We start from the raw sequence: 14,216 nt of genomic DNA, 5'->3' as shown, positions 1-14,216 counted from the left end.
TGACAGAGATAGAGATGGTGACACATCAGGAGACGGGTTTATATCGTTAAGTTTATTAAAAACGGCATTGTCCCAATTTGCTTTCCATTTAGTTGAATTGAGTTTATTTATAGCCGGTCTTAAATCACAAGCAGATAACAAAAAGTCAGTTTGTTGAAAATTAAATTATTGTTTAGCTAAAGCATCTACTTTTTCATTTCCTCGTATACCTACATGACTTGGAATCCAATATAATTTAACAAATGTTGTTTTAAAGGGATATTCAGGCAAAATAATGACAAAAATATTAAAATGATCTTATTTAGTCTACTCAAATGACGCTAAAATGACTTTTTCAGCATGAATGTCTGTTTAAATTCTATATATTTTGGGTTTGAAGCGTAAATATATCTATATATGTTGAACAAAATTTAGACGCCAATAGAATCACCAAATAGTTTTAAAACAAGTCAGGTGACTTGAACAAACTCTTGAAGTTACGTTACAATAACAGATATTGTTGATATTGTATGATTAAAACAAGCCTAAGCCATTCATTTGGCATGTTCTTTAACGTTTCCAGAGTTCACTTTGACAACTATTGTGAAATGCTAGCGCTCTAACCTGACCCACGCAGGTCAAGTTAGGAAACCATCATTTCATTCTTTATATGGAGTTTTGTTCCTTTGACTGTCTTATATATTCATTTTGAGGGCATTTACAGAATAATGAATGAAAAATTCAAAACTAAGAAATGAAAATTTTGCCTGTGTCTCCCTTTAAGTATATCATGAAATCGTAAAAGAAGTTTCTTTATCATGATATTGTCAGATTTTTTATTTTTAATGGATATTAAAACAGAAAGCGAGTCAGAAAATATCACAAATTTATCATGGGTATGCTGTGTTATGTATGACACTGCTAAATCGATAGCTTTTGCTTCAGCAGTAAAAATTGATTTGGTAACCTCATACTAGATGTAAAATTATTTTTAAACACAGCCGCACCTACTTTGCAACCTTCTTTTGAACCGTCCGTATAAATATGTATAAAATCTTCATGTTTTTCCTTAATTGCTAGAAACTTCTCTTTGAAATGTTCAGGTGAATTTGATGACTTTTTGTGCCCCCACTTTAGTGGCGGGCATTTAGATTTACCCTTGTCCGTCCGTCCTTCCGTCCGTTCTCTTTTGTGTCGCACATATCTCAAAAAGTATTTAACCTTGAGTCTTGTAAGTTTACATGAATGTTGATCAGCATGAGTAGTTGTGCACCTGAGTATTTTTGTCTGGATATTTTCAGTATTGTTAGAGTTATTGCCCTTGACTAAATAAAATTTTGCAATTTTCATTTTGTGTCGCATGTAACTCAAAAAGTATTTGACCTAGAGTCATGAAACTTTACAGGAATATTGATCAGCATGTGTAATTGTGCACCTTGGTATTCTCGTCTGGATTTATATAGTATTTTTAGAGTTATTGCCCTTGACTTAGTAAAATTTTGCAATTTTCAACTTGTGTCGCATGTAACTCAAACAGGATTTGTCATAGAGTCATGAAACTTTACAGGAATGTTAATCAGCATGTGAAGTTGTGCACTTGGGAATTTCGTCTGGATTTATATAGTATTTTAGAGTTATTGCCCTTGACTTAGAATACCTTTGAAATTTTTAACTTGTGTCGCATGTAACTCAAAAAGGATTTGACATTAAATGAAACAGTAGGCAAGCAAGTATTTTTTGTTAACGCATTAATATAAGTTTGAACTAAATACGAATGCAATCTTGAAAGCGAAACATAAATAGGAAATTAAAAACAAAGTTTTACCTAAAAACAATAAATCAGTGATGAAAAGACTGGTCTCTCTTCGTCAGCAGAAACCGCTAAAAACAAAAAGAACAACAACATAAAGAAAATCCCTAAAATTAGATTTGCTTAATTAAGATATCTGCTAAAACATAGAAAATTTGACGTACATGAAAATAACCTTATGGAAGCGTCCTAGTGCCAAACCTGAAATGTTTTTATGTCATAATTAGTAGATAGTAAGTGCTAATTAGTAGAAAGTAAGTGCTAATTAGTAGAAAGTAAGTGCTAATTAGTAGATAGTAAGTGCTAATTAGTAGATGCTAAGTCATAATTAGTAGACAGTAAATACTAATTAGGAGATAGTAAGTGCTAATTAGTATATACTAAGTCATAATTAGTATATAGTAAGTACTAATTAGTAGATACTAAGTCATAATTAGTAGATAGTAAGTGCTAATTATAAGATAGTAAGTGCTAATTAGTAGATACTAAGTCATAATTAGTAGATAGTAAGTACTAATTAATAGATACTATGTCATAATTAGTATATAGTAAGTACTAATTAGTAGATAATAAGTCATAATTAGTAGATAGTAAGTACTAATTAGAACATAATAAGTCATAATTAGTAGATAGTAAGTACTAATTAGTACATACTAAGTTATAATATTGTAATCGCTGCTTGCATTCTGTTAACATGGCTGATGCCGAGGAATATAGTCAATCTGACAACAGTTTTGAAGCATTTCTGATTTCACGGGAAATCTCGGAATCAGTGATAAAAGAGCTCAGAGACCAAAAGGTGATGTTGAATCCAGAATGCTTTTAAAACATTTATTACTTTTCTTGTTTGCACGGATTTTCATTGATAGTTGAAAGATTACTAATATCCGGATAGGCACCTTAGAAACGGATGCTGAAAACTTTTGATAAAAATTATTGAACAAAATAAGATTTACATGATCCAAAAATATCATGATTATGTTTTGCTGAGGAAAAGGAGTCATATATAATTAAATATGTAACTAACGTCCGAAGAAGGTCTAGGTTCGATGAAAAGGTGTTTTTCATATTACGCTAGTACATATACATGTACAGGCCTCGACACTAACTTTTTTAGCAGGTTGTACGCCGGACCACTAGATTTGAAAGTTAGGTGGTCCTTCCAGAAGTCAGGATGTCAGTTATCATTATTATATCATTTTACTGCAAATGTAGAAAAAAATGTTTTAACTTTATGACAAAGATGTATTATTAACCTTTAAAGAAAACAGATATTTTAGATATATATTTTTCATCTAATCAGAAAAGGGAGAGCAAGTCAGTAGGTATTTTATCGTAGAGTTATTTGTTTATTTGTTTTTATCTCAGTCAAAAATACACAACAGAGCTCTTATTTATGTTAACTTTCATATTAAAGTGATTTCTCCCTCAACTCAAGTTAGGGAATAGTGAAACCATTTGTGTCTGTTGTTTTCTTACTGTTAATAAATATTCATTGCTGATACGTGGTACGTCTTATAATCATGGTAATAACATAGTATCTTTTATAGATTAACATTTTTAATGGAACTAATAAATTATCTTATTCTTGTCTTTGAAAACAAGGAAATATCTAAATTATTAAACTAATGACAACGTTATTATTTACTATAACTTATCTTATTTTTCTCGCAGATTTAATTTTACCTCCCTGTTGCTTGTTGCTTGATATTCATTTTTGGCATTGGGTATTTTTAACCTTTTAAAATATTTTTAACTCTAGAAGAAACAGATCTCTTATCGTTAAACAGTTAAAATAAAGATAAATAGCATAGAATTACTAGATGTATTTTTTCCAGTTCCCTTCATTTGCTGCCGTTATTCAAGTATCTGAAATTAACGTTTAGCCAATATCATATAATTACCATCATCGGATACTCACGGTTGATTAACATAAATGTTAATGGTTCCGCCGTGGTTATCAGACGATGCATAATTACTAGCACAATTTGAATGAATTTTGTTCCTAAATTTATATCACAAATGAACCATATACATGCACATCGGACATAGATTTTAAACAAAATTATATAACATGTTTTTGACCAAATCGCCATTCTCCCAAATGAGCCTTGCATCAACCAGAAAATTCAAGTGGTCCGACGGACCAGTGGGTTTTAAAATTAGGTGGTCCTTGCCAAAATCAAGTGGTCTCGGACCAACGGACCACCGCTAATGTCGAGGCCTGCATGTATATTATTATTATGTATGAACACTGATAATTTTTAAGTAACTACACAGTAGCTTCCCTTTAACGCCCATAGTCTTCATGCATGTTTTGGTTATTTCCCTCAGTTATGAGTACTCCTTTTGTTAGTTATTATTTTCTGCTTATGGACTATACTATGGTGTCTAAATATTCTGTGTGTATGGGAACAATGTGTATATAATATTTTCATAAAGATGATGTTGCATTTGATTTTTTTTAAATATAAAATTTGGGCGAGATAATCTTCAAAAGATTTTAATGTGGCTGTAAATGCGTTAATTTGATGATAAGCCTTGTCTTCAGTTATAATCTATTTATCATTGTCATGTATAGCATTAACATCTTCATTTCAGATTGATGAAGATACCATTATTTGTATGCAGGATGAAATGCTGGCTAAATATATAGAAAAACTTGGTGACAGAATTGCTATCCGCAATTTTTGTGAAAGGAAAGACAGTTTAAAGAAACGTAAAACCACAAAGAAATCTAAATTATTTGAAACATTAAAATTCAAGCTATCTGAAAATTCGAGCAAAGAACCTGTTGGTCGAAAGCCCAGGAAATTAAGCAGAAAATGTGAGATAGGTTGGATTCACAATAAAAAACAAGTCAGGAAAAGATCTGGAGGTGGTACAAGAAAACTTGACATGCCAGTTACGTCAGTTAAAGCTGATTTACTCAGGCAGGCACAGGACTTATTCTTCCCGGGAGGTTTGTCACCTAAAGGACATATCAGTTTGTTTGATATTGATTTGTTGGATTTTAAAGAAACACCGTTGCCTGAAAATGTAACATTAAATGACTGCTATGACAGGTTCAAAACAGGACTTGTTAGCTTTTATTTAAATACAACAGACAGGGAAGTACTGGAATCACCAACTTCAGCACCTGATGAATTTGCGTGTGAATCTACAATTACCAAATCATCAGACTTACTGCCGGCAAGCAATACTGACCCAAGTTTATTTCTAACATCAGAGGAAATGATGCTCAACAATATCCTTCAGTATCAGTTTCAGCAGGAGGTATAGAATGAAGATGTTAAGAGATCTTTTTTATTTTGTTGCTGATCTTAATACTGAAATTTTATTGTACATGCAATGCAAATAGCTGATACAGCAACAGATATAGATTTTTATATTGTTGCATAGATATTTTCTGTCTTGAAGTTGGTCATCTGATTATAATATGGCGGTTCATGTTGATTTCAGGAATATTACTCACACTTTTTTCAAAGGTTTCCAAATCTGTAGATTACTGTTGACGATTGGTTCTACCTAATGGACAAAATATAATCAGCTGTCACAAACTCACCATCTTACAGATTTCAGACTTAGTATGTTAGGTTATTATTCTATTATATATGTTGCATACATTGAAAAGATCAAACTAACAATGTATGCAGTGAGAAAATGAAGGCTGTATAGACATTAACAGTTCTTAGTAGATATATCAAATTGAACGATTGCTTACTTATCCAAAAATGATTAAAATTTCTTCCTTTCATCACAAATGCATTATTTCTTATGAAAGAAATTCTTAATTTATTGATTCTCTTTGTTTTCTCTATTAGACTTCAGAAAGTACATATCAGACAGATGCATGTACAGCTATGATGGACACGGGCACACCAACGGTATGTGAACGCTTCATTTATTTGTATACAGTACCTTCTTTGAACGGTGCTCTTCCTTTTAGATCTGTCTGACTTGTTTTCAATTTTATGGCTTAATTTTACGAGTTTGAAGCCATTATTATTGCAAAGCATTTCCTGATGTGAAAGGGCATAATTTTAATTATAAGGCTTAAAATAAACATAAAAACAAAAGCTGTGGATCAAAATAAAGAAATATCTTGCACTCTTTAATTCTTATCCTAATTAACATTTTCTGTATGTTTTACAGGTGACTTTCAACATTCCATCTGGATCATCACAAGAAGGTAATGTACATCATGACAGTAGTGCAGATGACTCAAAAGCAGATGTGAGTTTTATTTTTTTTTTGTTGTTAATTTATTTTTATTGCGTATAGAAGGATTAGAAAGCTGGGAGGATGTCTTACTATTTTTCAGTCTGAACAACTCTATATGAGCAAAGAAAAGATAAAGGAATTTTTAAATTAGAATTAAAATAATATGTTTAATTATAATCTAAGCTTTGCATTTTTTTTTAATTTTCATTAAATTGCTACTTTTTTCAAAACAATTGCTATTTGAAGTTTAGTTCAGAGCATTCCTAACTTTCCTTAAAATTTCATCATAAATCTAGAGTTGTACTTTATGAGACATTGACAAGGTATCATCAGCAAACATTTGTTGTCTCACTTTTACAAAACTTTACTAAGTCACTTGTTGATCCTTTCATTGAGACCTTTCACAAAACAAAATCTATCCATTCGACTGACTTGACATACAGATTTTTTTGCAGAAATTTTTTTAAACATGTTAATATTTATTTTCAGCCTATGGATGATGACAGTGTGGTTTTATATGATGACAGCTTCCAGTTACCTAAGATTCAATATAGAAGTAGACGAAACCTGTCTATGGTAAATTTCTGTTGAGGAGATTTTTTATAATCGTTATTTACTAGAAGTAAAAAGGATATATCAATGTACATCTTTATGTATGCATCAATGTAATTTTTTTTTAAAAAGAAGACATGCTGATTTTATCCCTGATTGTAATATTGCAATATTTAATATTTCTCCCACCACTGAAGTCATCTGTTATTTGTCATTGCATGAGCACTTGTGTTAGTATGTGCTTGTGTTTGTTCAATAATTGCTGTTCATTAACAGATTTTGAAGTTAAAGTCAAACTATGAGCCATGCAAAAGCATAGACAGCTAGATAAAGTGCTGTGATGAAACTTCATATATAGAAAGCATGCATTTATACTCAGAGGTTTCAAGGTCATTGTTACTAAAATAAGAAAATGCTCACTGCTTGTTAAATTTAGTCCTGATTTAAGATTTGTGATGAAATCTCAAGGGTTCTTTTGCAGAGGAAAACAGCTTCTTATCAGGACATATCTACTATTCCACTTGGGACGATTTCAAAACATTCAGATGCAGTAGTACAAGTTATAGAAAGCAAATTGTGAGTAGATATTTTAAACAAACTTTAGATCTGTAAATATGTCAGTGAAGGTCTTTATGTAATTTTTTACATGCTCATCAAATGATGGGATTTATTATGAGATCACTTATGTACATAGCCTATTTCCAACCATATAGTACTTAAATTCAAACATAGATAGATATTATTTAGAGGAAGTGCAGTTAACAAGAACCATAATGCTTTTGTATTTTTGATTTATTACTCTTTGTTGTTTCTATATGTACAAATTTATATGAGTACACAGGCTTAAGTACACCATTTCAAATTATTAGACATTAAGTGCTCTTGATTTGATTATTTTAATGGAATATTACACATCAAAAATGAATGCTATGTTATGCTTGCTGTGAAATACCATAATTTTTAAAATCTTATTTAACAGTAAACATACATTAAATTTTATGTTAAGTCACTATTTAGGTTATAATTTTGTCCAGGATATAAAGCATCTATTCTATATACACATTCTGATTTTATGTATGCCTTACCACTTGTATTGTTTAGTGTGAAAAAATAGAAAATATTTTTTAATTCAGTGCTGAGCCAACAACAGAAAATGTGATCATTACATGGGCTGAGGAAACTCTGTCTAAAGACTACACTGATATAATTATACATAGAAGGAAAGTTCTTGATTCAACAAAACGAGCATTAAGTAGACCAAACTTTAATTTCTACAAAAAGGTCAAGATTGTATTCGCAGGTGAATTAGGTGATGATCTAGGTGGACCAAAACGAGAATATTTCAGGTGAGCATTGATAAATTTTAACATGATACTTGTTACTTTTCCTTGTCCAGGGCATAACTTGAAAACTACTTGTTGGAATTCAAAACAACTTCATACAATTGTCAAACACAATAAGGGGAAGTGCAGTGCACAAGAACTATAACTCTATCTGAAGTAATTACAGAGTTATTGCCCTTTGTTACTTTTCCATTGCTTTCTTTTGTCCGGACCATAACTTGAAGACTAATTGTTGGAATTCAATATAACTACATACAATGGCCAAGCACATTGAGAGGAAGTGCAGTGCTTAAAAACCATAACTCTATCTTGACTAATTACAGAGTTATTGCCCTTTGTTACTTTTCCTTGTCCGGGGCATAACTTGAAAACTACTGGTTAGAATGCAAAACAACTTCATACAATTGTCAAACACAATGAGAGGAAGTGCAGTGCACAAGAACCTTAACTCTATCTTTACTAATTACAGAGTAATTGCCCCTTGTTACTTTTCCTTGTCCAGAGTATAATTTGTAAAGTACTGGTTGGATTTCAAAACAATTTCATACATTGGTCAAGCACAATAAGAGGAAGTGCAGTGCGGGGGTATTAATCACATTTAGTGATAGTTCTAGTTTACCTTGTAGGGCAGTGTTTAGTAATATCACTTTATATTTGCTAGTTTGGCCTTCATTATGTATGTCTATGAATCATATTGTCAAAATAATCATGTCAGCAATTCGCTGAAAAAACTGCTATGCTTTTTTCCTAAAATGTCATACCAATTTCAGTCACCAATCTTGGATGTTCATGCCTTCAAGATTTTCCACATGAAAGTTTTTTAAGTTCTGTCCATTAGCATTTTCTTGTCTTAAGCATATGAAAAAAGTCTTCCAGTTTTTGGCTTGAAATTTGACAGGAGAAAAGTGCAGTAGAGAAGTACATTAAACAATAATTCAATGCACAATAATTGTGTATTAACTACCCTTTATTTTTTTAATTATTGTCTATCTGCATTCCCTTTCTTCAGGCTCCTTATGCAAGCTATGAAAGAACAAATTATGAATGGCAGTACATTCCAGCATAGTGTTCAAAAACTGGATGACAACATGTATGAGATGGCAGGTAAACTTGTTGCTTGGAGCATCTTAAATGGGGGACCTGGACTTCCTGTCTTTTGTCCAGCAGTAGCAGAGTATATTATTGGTGGGACTGTCACCACTCCTTCAACGGAAGATACAGATGAAGAAACAAGACAAAAGATTGCACAGGTATACTTCCTATTCATACCATGTGTTATAACTGAACTTTGATTGTGTTTGTTTTATTCATTTCAACCATTTTAGAAAATTCTTTCATTTATATAGACCTAGTTATTGTTCTTGGATAAATAGGGAAGGGCATACAGTGTCACATCTGTCTGTCTGTCGTACTATCCATGCATATTTGTAATCAAAAACATTTTTTGGACCATAACATCAAGGGATTTTCAAATAATTTTGCTTTACTACAACACGAGTGAAGTTCTGTGTCAGGTGCATGACCAAAACCTCTGCTACTTTGGTCAAGGTCACATTTACAGGTTAATAATTTTTCTGGTCCATTACTTGTCATGAATTGAGGGATTTGAAATACTTTGGCACAAATGTTACCATAAAACCTCTTATTTTGACAGCTGGCTTTACGTGCAAGGTCACAGATGGAGTTCAAAAAAGGTCAAAATTTTGTATGTTTTATATATTAATCTGTCCTTCATTGAAGGATTTAGAAATAATAAGGCACAATTGTTTATTATAAGATAACATGTCCTGACCTTGACCTTTAGATTATAGCTCAAGGTCACAGAAAATCCTAAAAGGAAGTCTTTGCCTGCTGATAATATTGTCTGAAATTTTATCACATTATGAACATCAAGCATAAAGCAACCTGTTTATCACATATTTCATTGATATTGTAGACACTTGAAGCAAGTGATATATCTGCTTTTGACACAGACTGGATTGTTGATCAAGGTGTCACTGGGGTAATTACAGTGTCTAGAAGACAGGAAATTGTGGATATGATTCTAAAGAACACAGTAATTTACAGGTAATTCAGATGAAAATAACCAGTATTATTGCTAGTAATCACTTCTTTTCAATGAAACAAAATTTAGATTTTAGAACAAATAAATAAGAATATTAAGTTTAGGAAGGATTCACTGAGAAATTAAAGTTTGTTGCATTCCATATATCTTTAATATTTAACAAAATTTAATTTAGCTTTTTGATAGAGTTAACAAGATCTTGCATTATTATCATCTTACTAGAACTACAAGTCAGAGATCTGAGAGCATTTCACTTCTGAACTAGCACTATATAATGAGACACATTCTAGCATATTTGTATAAACAGAGCTTACACATTTATTTTTCACATAAATTTTCTTTACTACGCATTTGAGTAACCTTTGAGGGTAAAGTTATGCTCAGTCACAGATGGTGTAAATTGCACATTAGGTATAGAAACATGGCTGCCAGCTTACTATTTCACAGTTGACTGGCATAATGCCAACAGTTGGTAAAAGAAGAATAAACAATCTTTTTCTATGTTAACTAGAGGACCAATTGACCCATGTTACCTTGTTTAATAAATGTAAAGTACTTCAATCACATTCCATCCTGTTTAAATTGCCTAGGTTTCCTCATGTTGGCAAATGCTTTATAGGCTTGTCATTAGTTGTATAAATTTCAGATAATTCAGTATTTTATTTTATATTTGGTTTAATTTCAAAAAAGGCTTGAAGATTATCCAACTTCACCTTTAATATTTCTTGAAGTTTCATTTGAACTTAGCCTACCATTAAATTTTTTTGTGCCACCACTATAATATAGATTATCTGGCTTTTCATCTGTCCAAAAACTTTTGTGTCATGCTTTACTCAAAAAGTTTTTGACTTAGTGTCAGCATGTGTAGTTGTGAACATTGAGTTTTGCATGTGGATTTAATTGACCACCAGTTTACAGCTGTGGATGAGTGTTGGCACTTGTCTCCTATGAATCCTTTTTTTAATAAAACTACATTTTTAAAATTTTATAAATATTTACAGAGTAAGTGCTGAAGCACAACAGTTCAGAGATGGTCTTGATGCAATCGGTGGTCTTCTGGGTTTAATGCAGAAATATCAATCTTTAAAGAATTTGTTAGTGAAGAATGTGACACCATTAACTGCTGGAGTTCTCAAATCTATCTACACTGTAGATTTCAGTGATGCAGGTTCCAATGCTAGACAGCAAGAAGAAGACACTATATATGCATTTGAATGCTTTTTGCAAGATTGTGAAGGTAATTACATCTGTATAAGTCATAATTATCTCATTGCATTTACTGTTTTATTTTATTACTATGAATTAAGCATCTATTGCTTTAACTGTGAAGCTTTTATGAAAAGAAGGTATTCAGGTCTAATCATACTTATTGGACAAAAAATTGCATAAATATATAGAACAACATGCATCGCAATGTAGTACAAAAAAATGCGTACTCATTTTCAAATTATTTTTTTTAATATTAACACCTTAAATATTAAAGTGGCGCCTGTGTCATCTTGAACATGAAAATTTTATATAATAAATAATTGCTTATTTTATATTATTTGAGCCTGATATTGTGTAGACAGACATGATCATAGAAGCATGATAATTACACCAGTATACATAAAATAATTAAGATGAATGTTTTAAATGTCTAGGGTTAGGATTGAACTCACATATTTCAACTTCAAATAAGATTTTATTGACATTCAAATTGACTTACTGGGTCAGAAAGGTGTAAGTCTAGTTTTAAGAAAAATGAAAGGTTTTCCAATACAAATATATTTCAATTACTTGGGGTGACTGTTGATATAAATATGAGTAATTCATTTACTTATATATATGTTTAGTATCAAGTTGGCAGGCAGGGTTTCTAAGCATGTTTTATTATTGCTCTAGTATTATAATTATATTATTACCAAACTATTTCAGATGGATCATGTGAGTGCAAATTGATAGATGTCCTGGTTTTCTGGACAGGTGCAGACCATATCCCACCAGCCGGTTTCCCTAACAAACTACGGATATCATTTATTAGAGATAACCTGCAAGCAAACTATTTGCCAGTTGCTCATACCTGTGGAATGGTGCTTGAAATACCACGTGGACTTGGACCAGAAGACCTCAGAGGACGTATGGTAAAGGCACTTCAATGGGGAGGAGAATTTCATCTAGCATAGACATTACATGTTACCTGTTTCTGTAGGGTTCTAGTTTTTAGTGTTATTTTTTAAGTTTTTAAAGATTTTAATCATAAAGAAATTATCATCTCCTCCAAGGATCAAGTTCTAAGCCTGAAGCCAATCTCAGATATCAACGAATAATAAAATTCTTATATGAAAATAGGTATGGAAAAAAAACATTTTTAAAGCAAATATCTGATTCATTCTGATGTGATGTTAAATGTTAAGTTTTAGTGGGTTATGTTTTCAAATTCTTTGATCACTGGCCACCTCTTGTTTGTCATCTTCAATAATTTATGAAAATTATATCTCCTAAATTAGTTACAAAATAACATCACAAACATGTACATTGGATGGCACCTTACCAAAAGTTTTGAAAAATTCCATTCCGTAAATCTCTGTTTGTCATAGCAACCACAATGAACAAACTAATTTTTTTAAGGATGCAGAAGGATAAGGACTGAGTTAATTAATATGTAGCATTGTCTATTGGAAGTTAATCGAGTTTGTCTAAATCAACCCTGCCAAAGCAGTCATTTTACACAGTTAATACTGGAAAATCTAAGTCTCTTTTAGTACCAGAAGACACCTAGAGCTGAGATTTTATTCGAAGCATTTTCTAGTCTGTTAAAAGCAGTTTATATGCAATTGTACTTAGGTGAATAATATTGGGACATTGGCATACTTAATGATATTTTATTTGAGGATATTTTATTCAAATTATGAAACTTCTTTTTGTTAATATATGTTAACTTTCATTTTTATACCCTGCATCAAATAATGCCTAAAATTAAAGGGTATCTTTAGTAAAGAGCATTTAATTAAGTTACTTTTCTGAAATAGACGATTGTTATTGTTATTGTTTGTGTCAAGGAATGTTCCACCGATGATTGGTTAAATTTGTGTTTTAATAAACTTTTTACATGCAATGCAAGCTTTCGTGTTGATTGCTTTGTATTTCCAAATAAAATGTATTAAGCCATTATAACATCTGAATGACTGGAGCTATACACCAACGTTATAAGAAGCCTAGAAAATTATAAAATTGTCAGCTGAGATATTGGTTTGCAGCAGTCATGTCAAGGTTGTTTATACATTTTTAGAATTGCACTGTGTCTGTCGTGCGACGTCAAACTTTGCATTTAAAGATCTTCTCCTCCTAAACTACTAGACCAAAGTTGATGAAACTTGCCAGAAATGTTCCATGCATGAAGCTCTTACAAAATTGTTCAAAGAATTCATTTAGAACTCTGGTTGCCATGGCAACCGAAAGAAAAAACTTAAACTATCTTCTTCTCCAAAACCACAAGGGCTAATGCTGAGATATTTAACATATAACATTTTCTAGTTGACCTCTACAAAGTTTCTTCAAATGATTGCCCTGGGGTCAAAATTGGCCCAACCCCGGGGGTCATTGTTTTTCCGTAAATACATATATTGAAAACTTATATATCTTAATATCTAAGGGCTAGAGCTTAGATAATCAATGTGAAGTATTTAATGAATTTAGAGCAATGGTCTCATTTGAGCGATACAGGGCCATCATGAGCCTCTTGTTTACGTCACTTATGCTAGCATTTCAGTGTGATCTTTGCCCATTTGCTCTTTTACATTTTTGTTTTAAGTTGTGAGCAGTCTAAATTGATGACAGACAGCATAGTAGTATTGAAGGTTAGACATTTTTGCTTTTGAATGACGCACTTCTTCAAAATACATCAAGGGATTTCCCATTTAATTTGGCTGCTGGTTACCAGGACACAGTTTCTGTTCAAATAAGACAAATTGGTGAGAATCTCTGTGTTTGAAAAAAGAAACTGGACAAATCGTTTTTTATTAAATATAAACCAGATCAGACATTAGGGATACGTTTCCGGTTCATAAGGACTTGTTTTGAGCTTTTGTGATCGTCTGATGTCCGGCGTCCGTCGTGCGTACGTGCGTGCGTGCGTGCGTCAACAATTACTGTGTAGACGATAGAGGCCATACTTTTCATCTGATCTTTATGAAATTTGGTCAGAATGTTTGTCTTAATGAAATCTGGGATGGGATTGTATATGGGTCATCTGGGGTCAAAA

At 31.9% G+C, this 14,216-nt stretch overlaps 1 protein-coding gene across 1 annotated transcript; it reads left to right on the top strand.

Moving 5' to 3' along the window:
• Positions 1 to 2,259: 2,259 nt before the first annotated feature.
• On the top strand, positions 2,260 to 13,063 carry LOC132713806 (G2/M phase-specific E3 ubiquitin-protein ligase-like). Its single transcript, XM_060696482.1, has 11 exons — positions 2,260 to 2,588; positions 4,391 to 5,065; positions 5,614 to 5,676; positions 5,945 to 6,025; positions 6,503 to 6,589; positions 7,047 to 7,141; positions 7,699 to 7,911; positions 8,918 to 9,158; positions 9,845 to 9,975; positions 10,975 to 11,210; positions 11,891 to 13,063. The coding sequence occupies exons 1-11, from the start codon at positions 2,484 to 2,486 to the stop codon at positions 12,136 to 12,138; spliced, it is 2,175 nt and encodes a 724-aa protein (XP_060552465.1). The 5' UTR covers positions 2,260 to 2,483; the 3' UTR covers positions 12,139 to 13,063.
• Positions 13,064 to 14,216: the final 1,153 nt, after the last annotated feature.

The sequence above is a fragment of the Ruditapes philippinarum genome, unplaced genomic scaffold, assembly GCF_026571515.1.
Source record: "Ruditapes philippinarum isolate M1 unplaced genomic scaffold, ASM2657151v2 ctg701_1_1_1_1, whole genome shotgun sequence".
Taxonomy (NCBI): Eukaryota; Metazoa; Mollusca; class Bivalvia; order Venerida; family Veneridae; genus Ruditapes; species Ruditapes philippinarum.
Note: the sequence above shows the minus strand (reverse complement) of the source record. Positions and strands in the feature narration are given on the sequence as shown.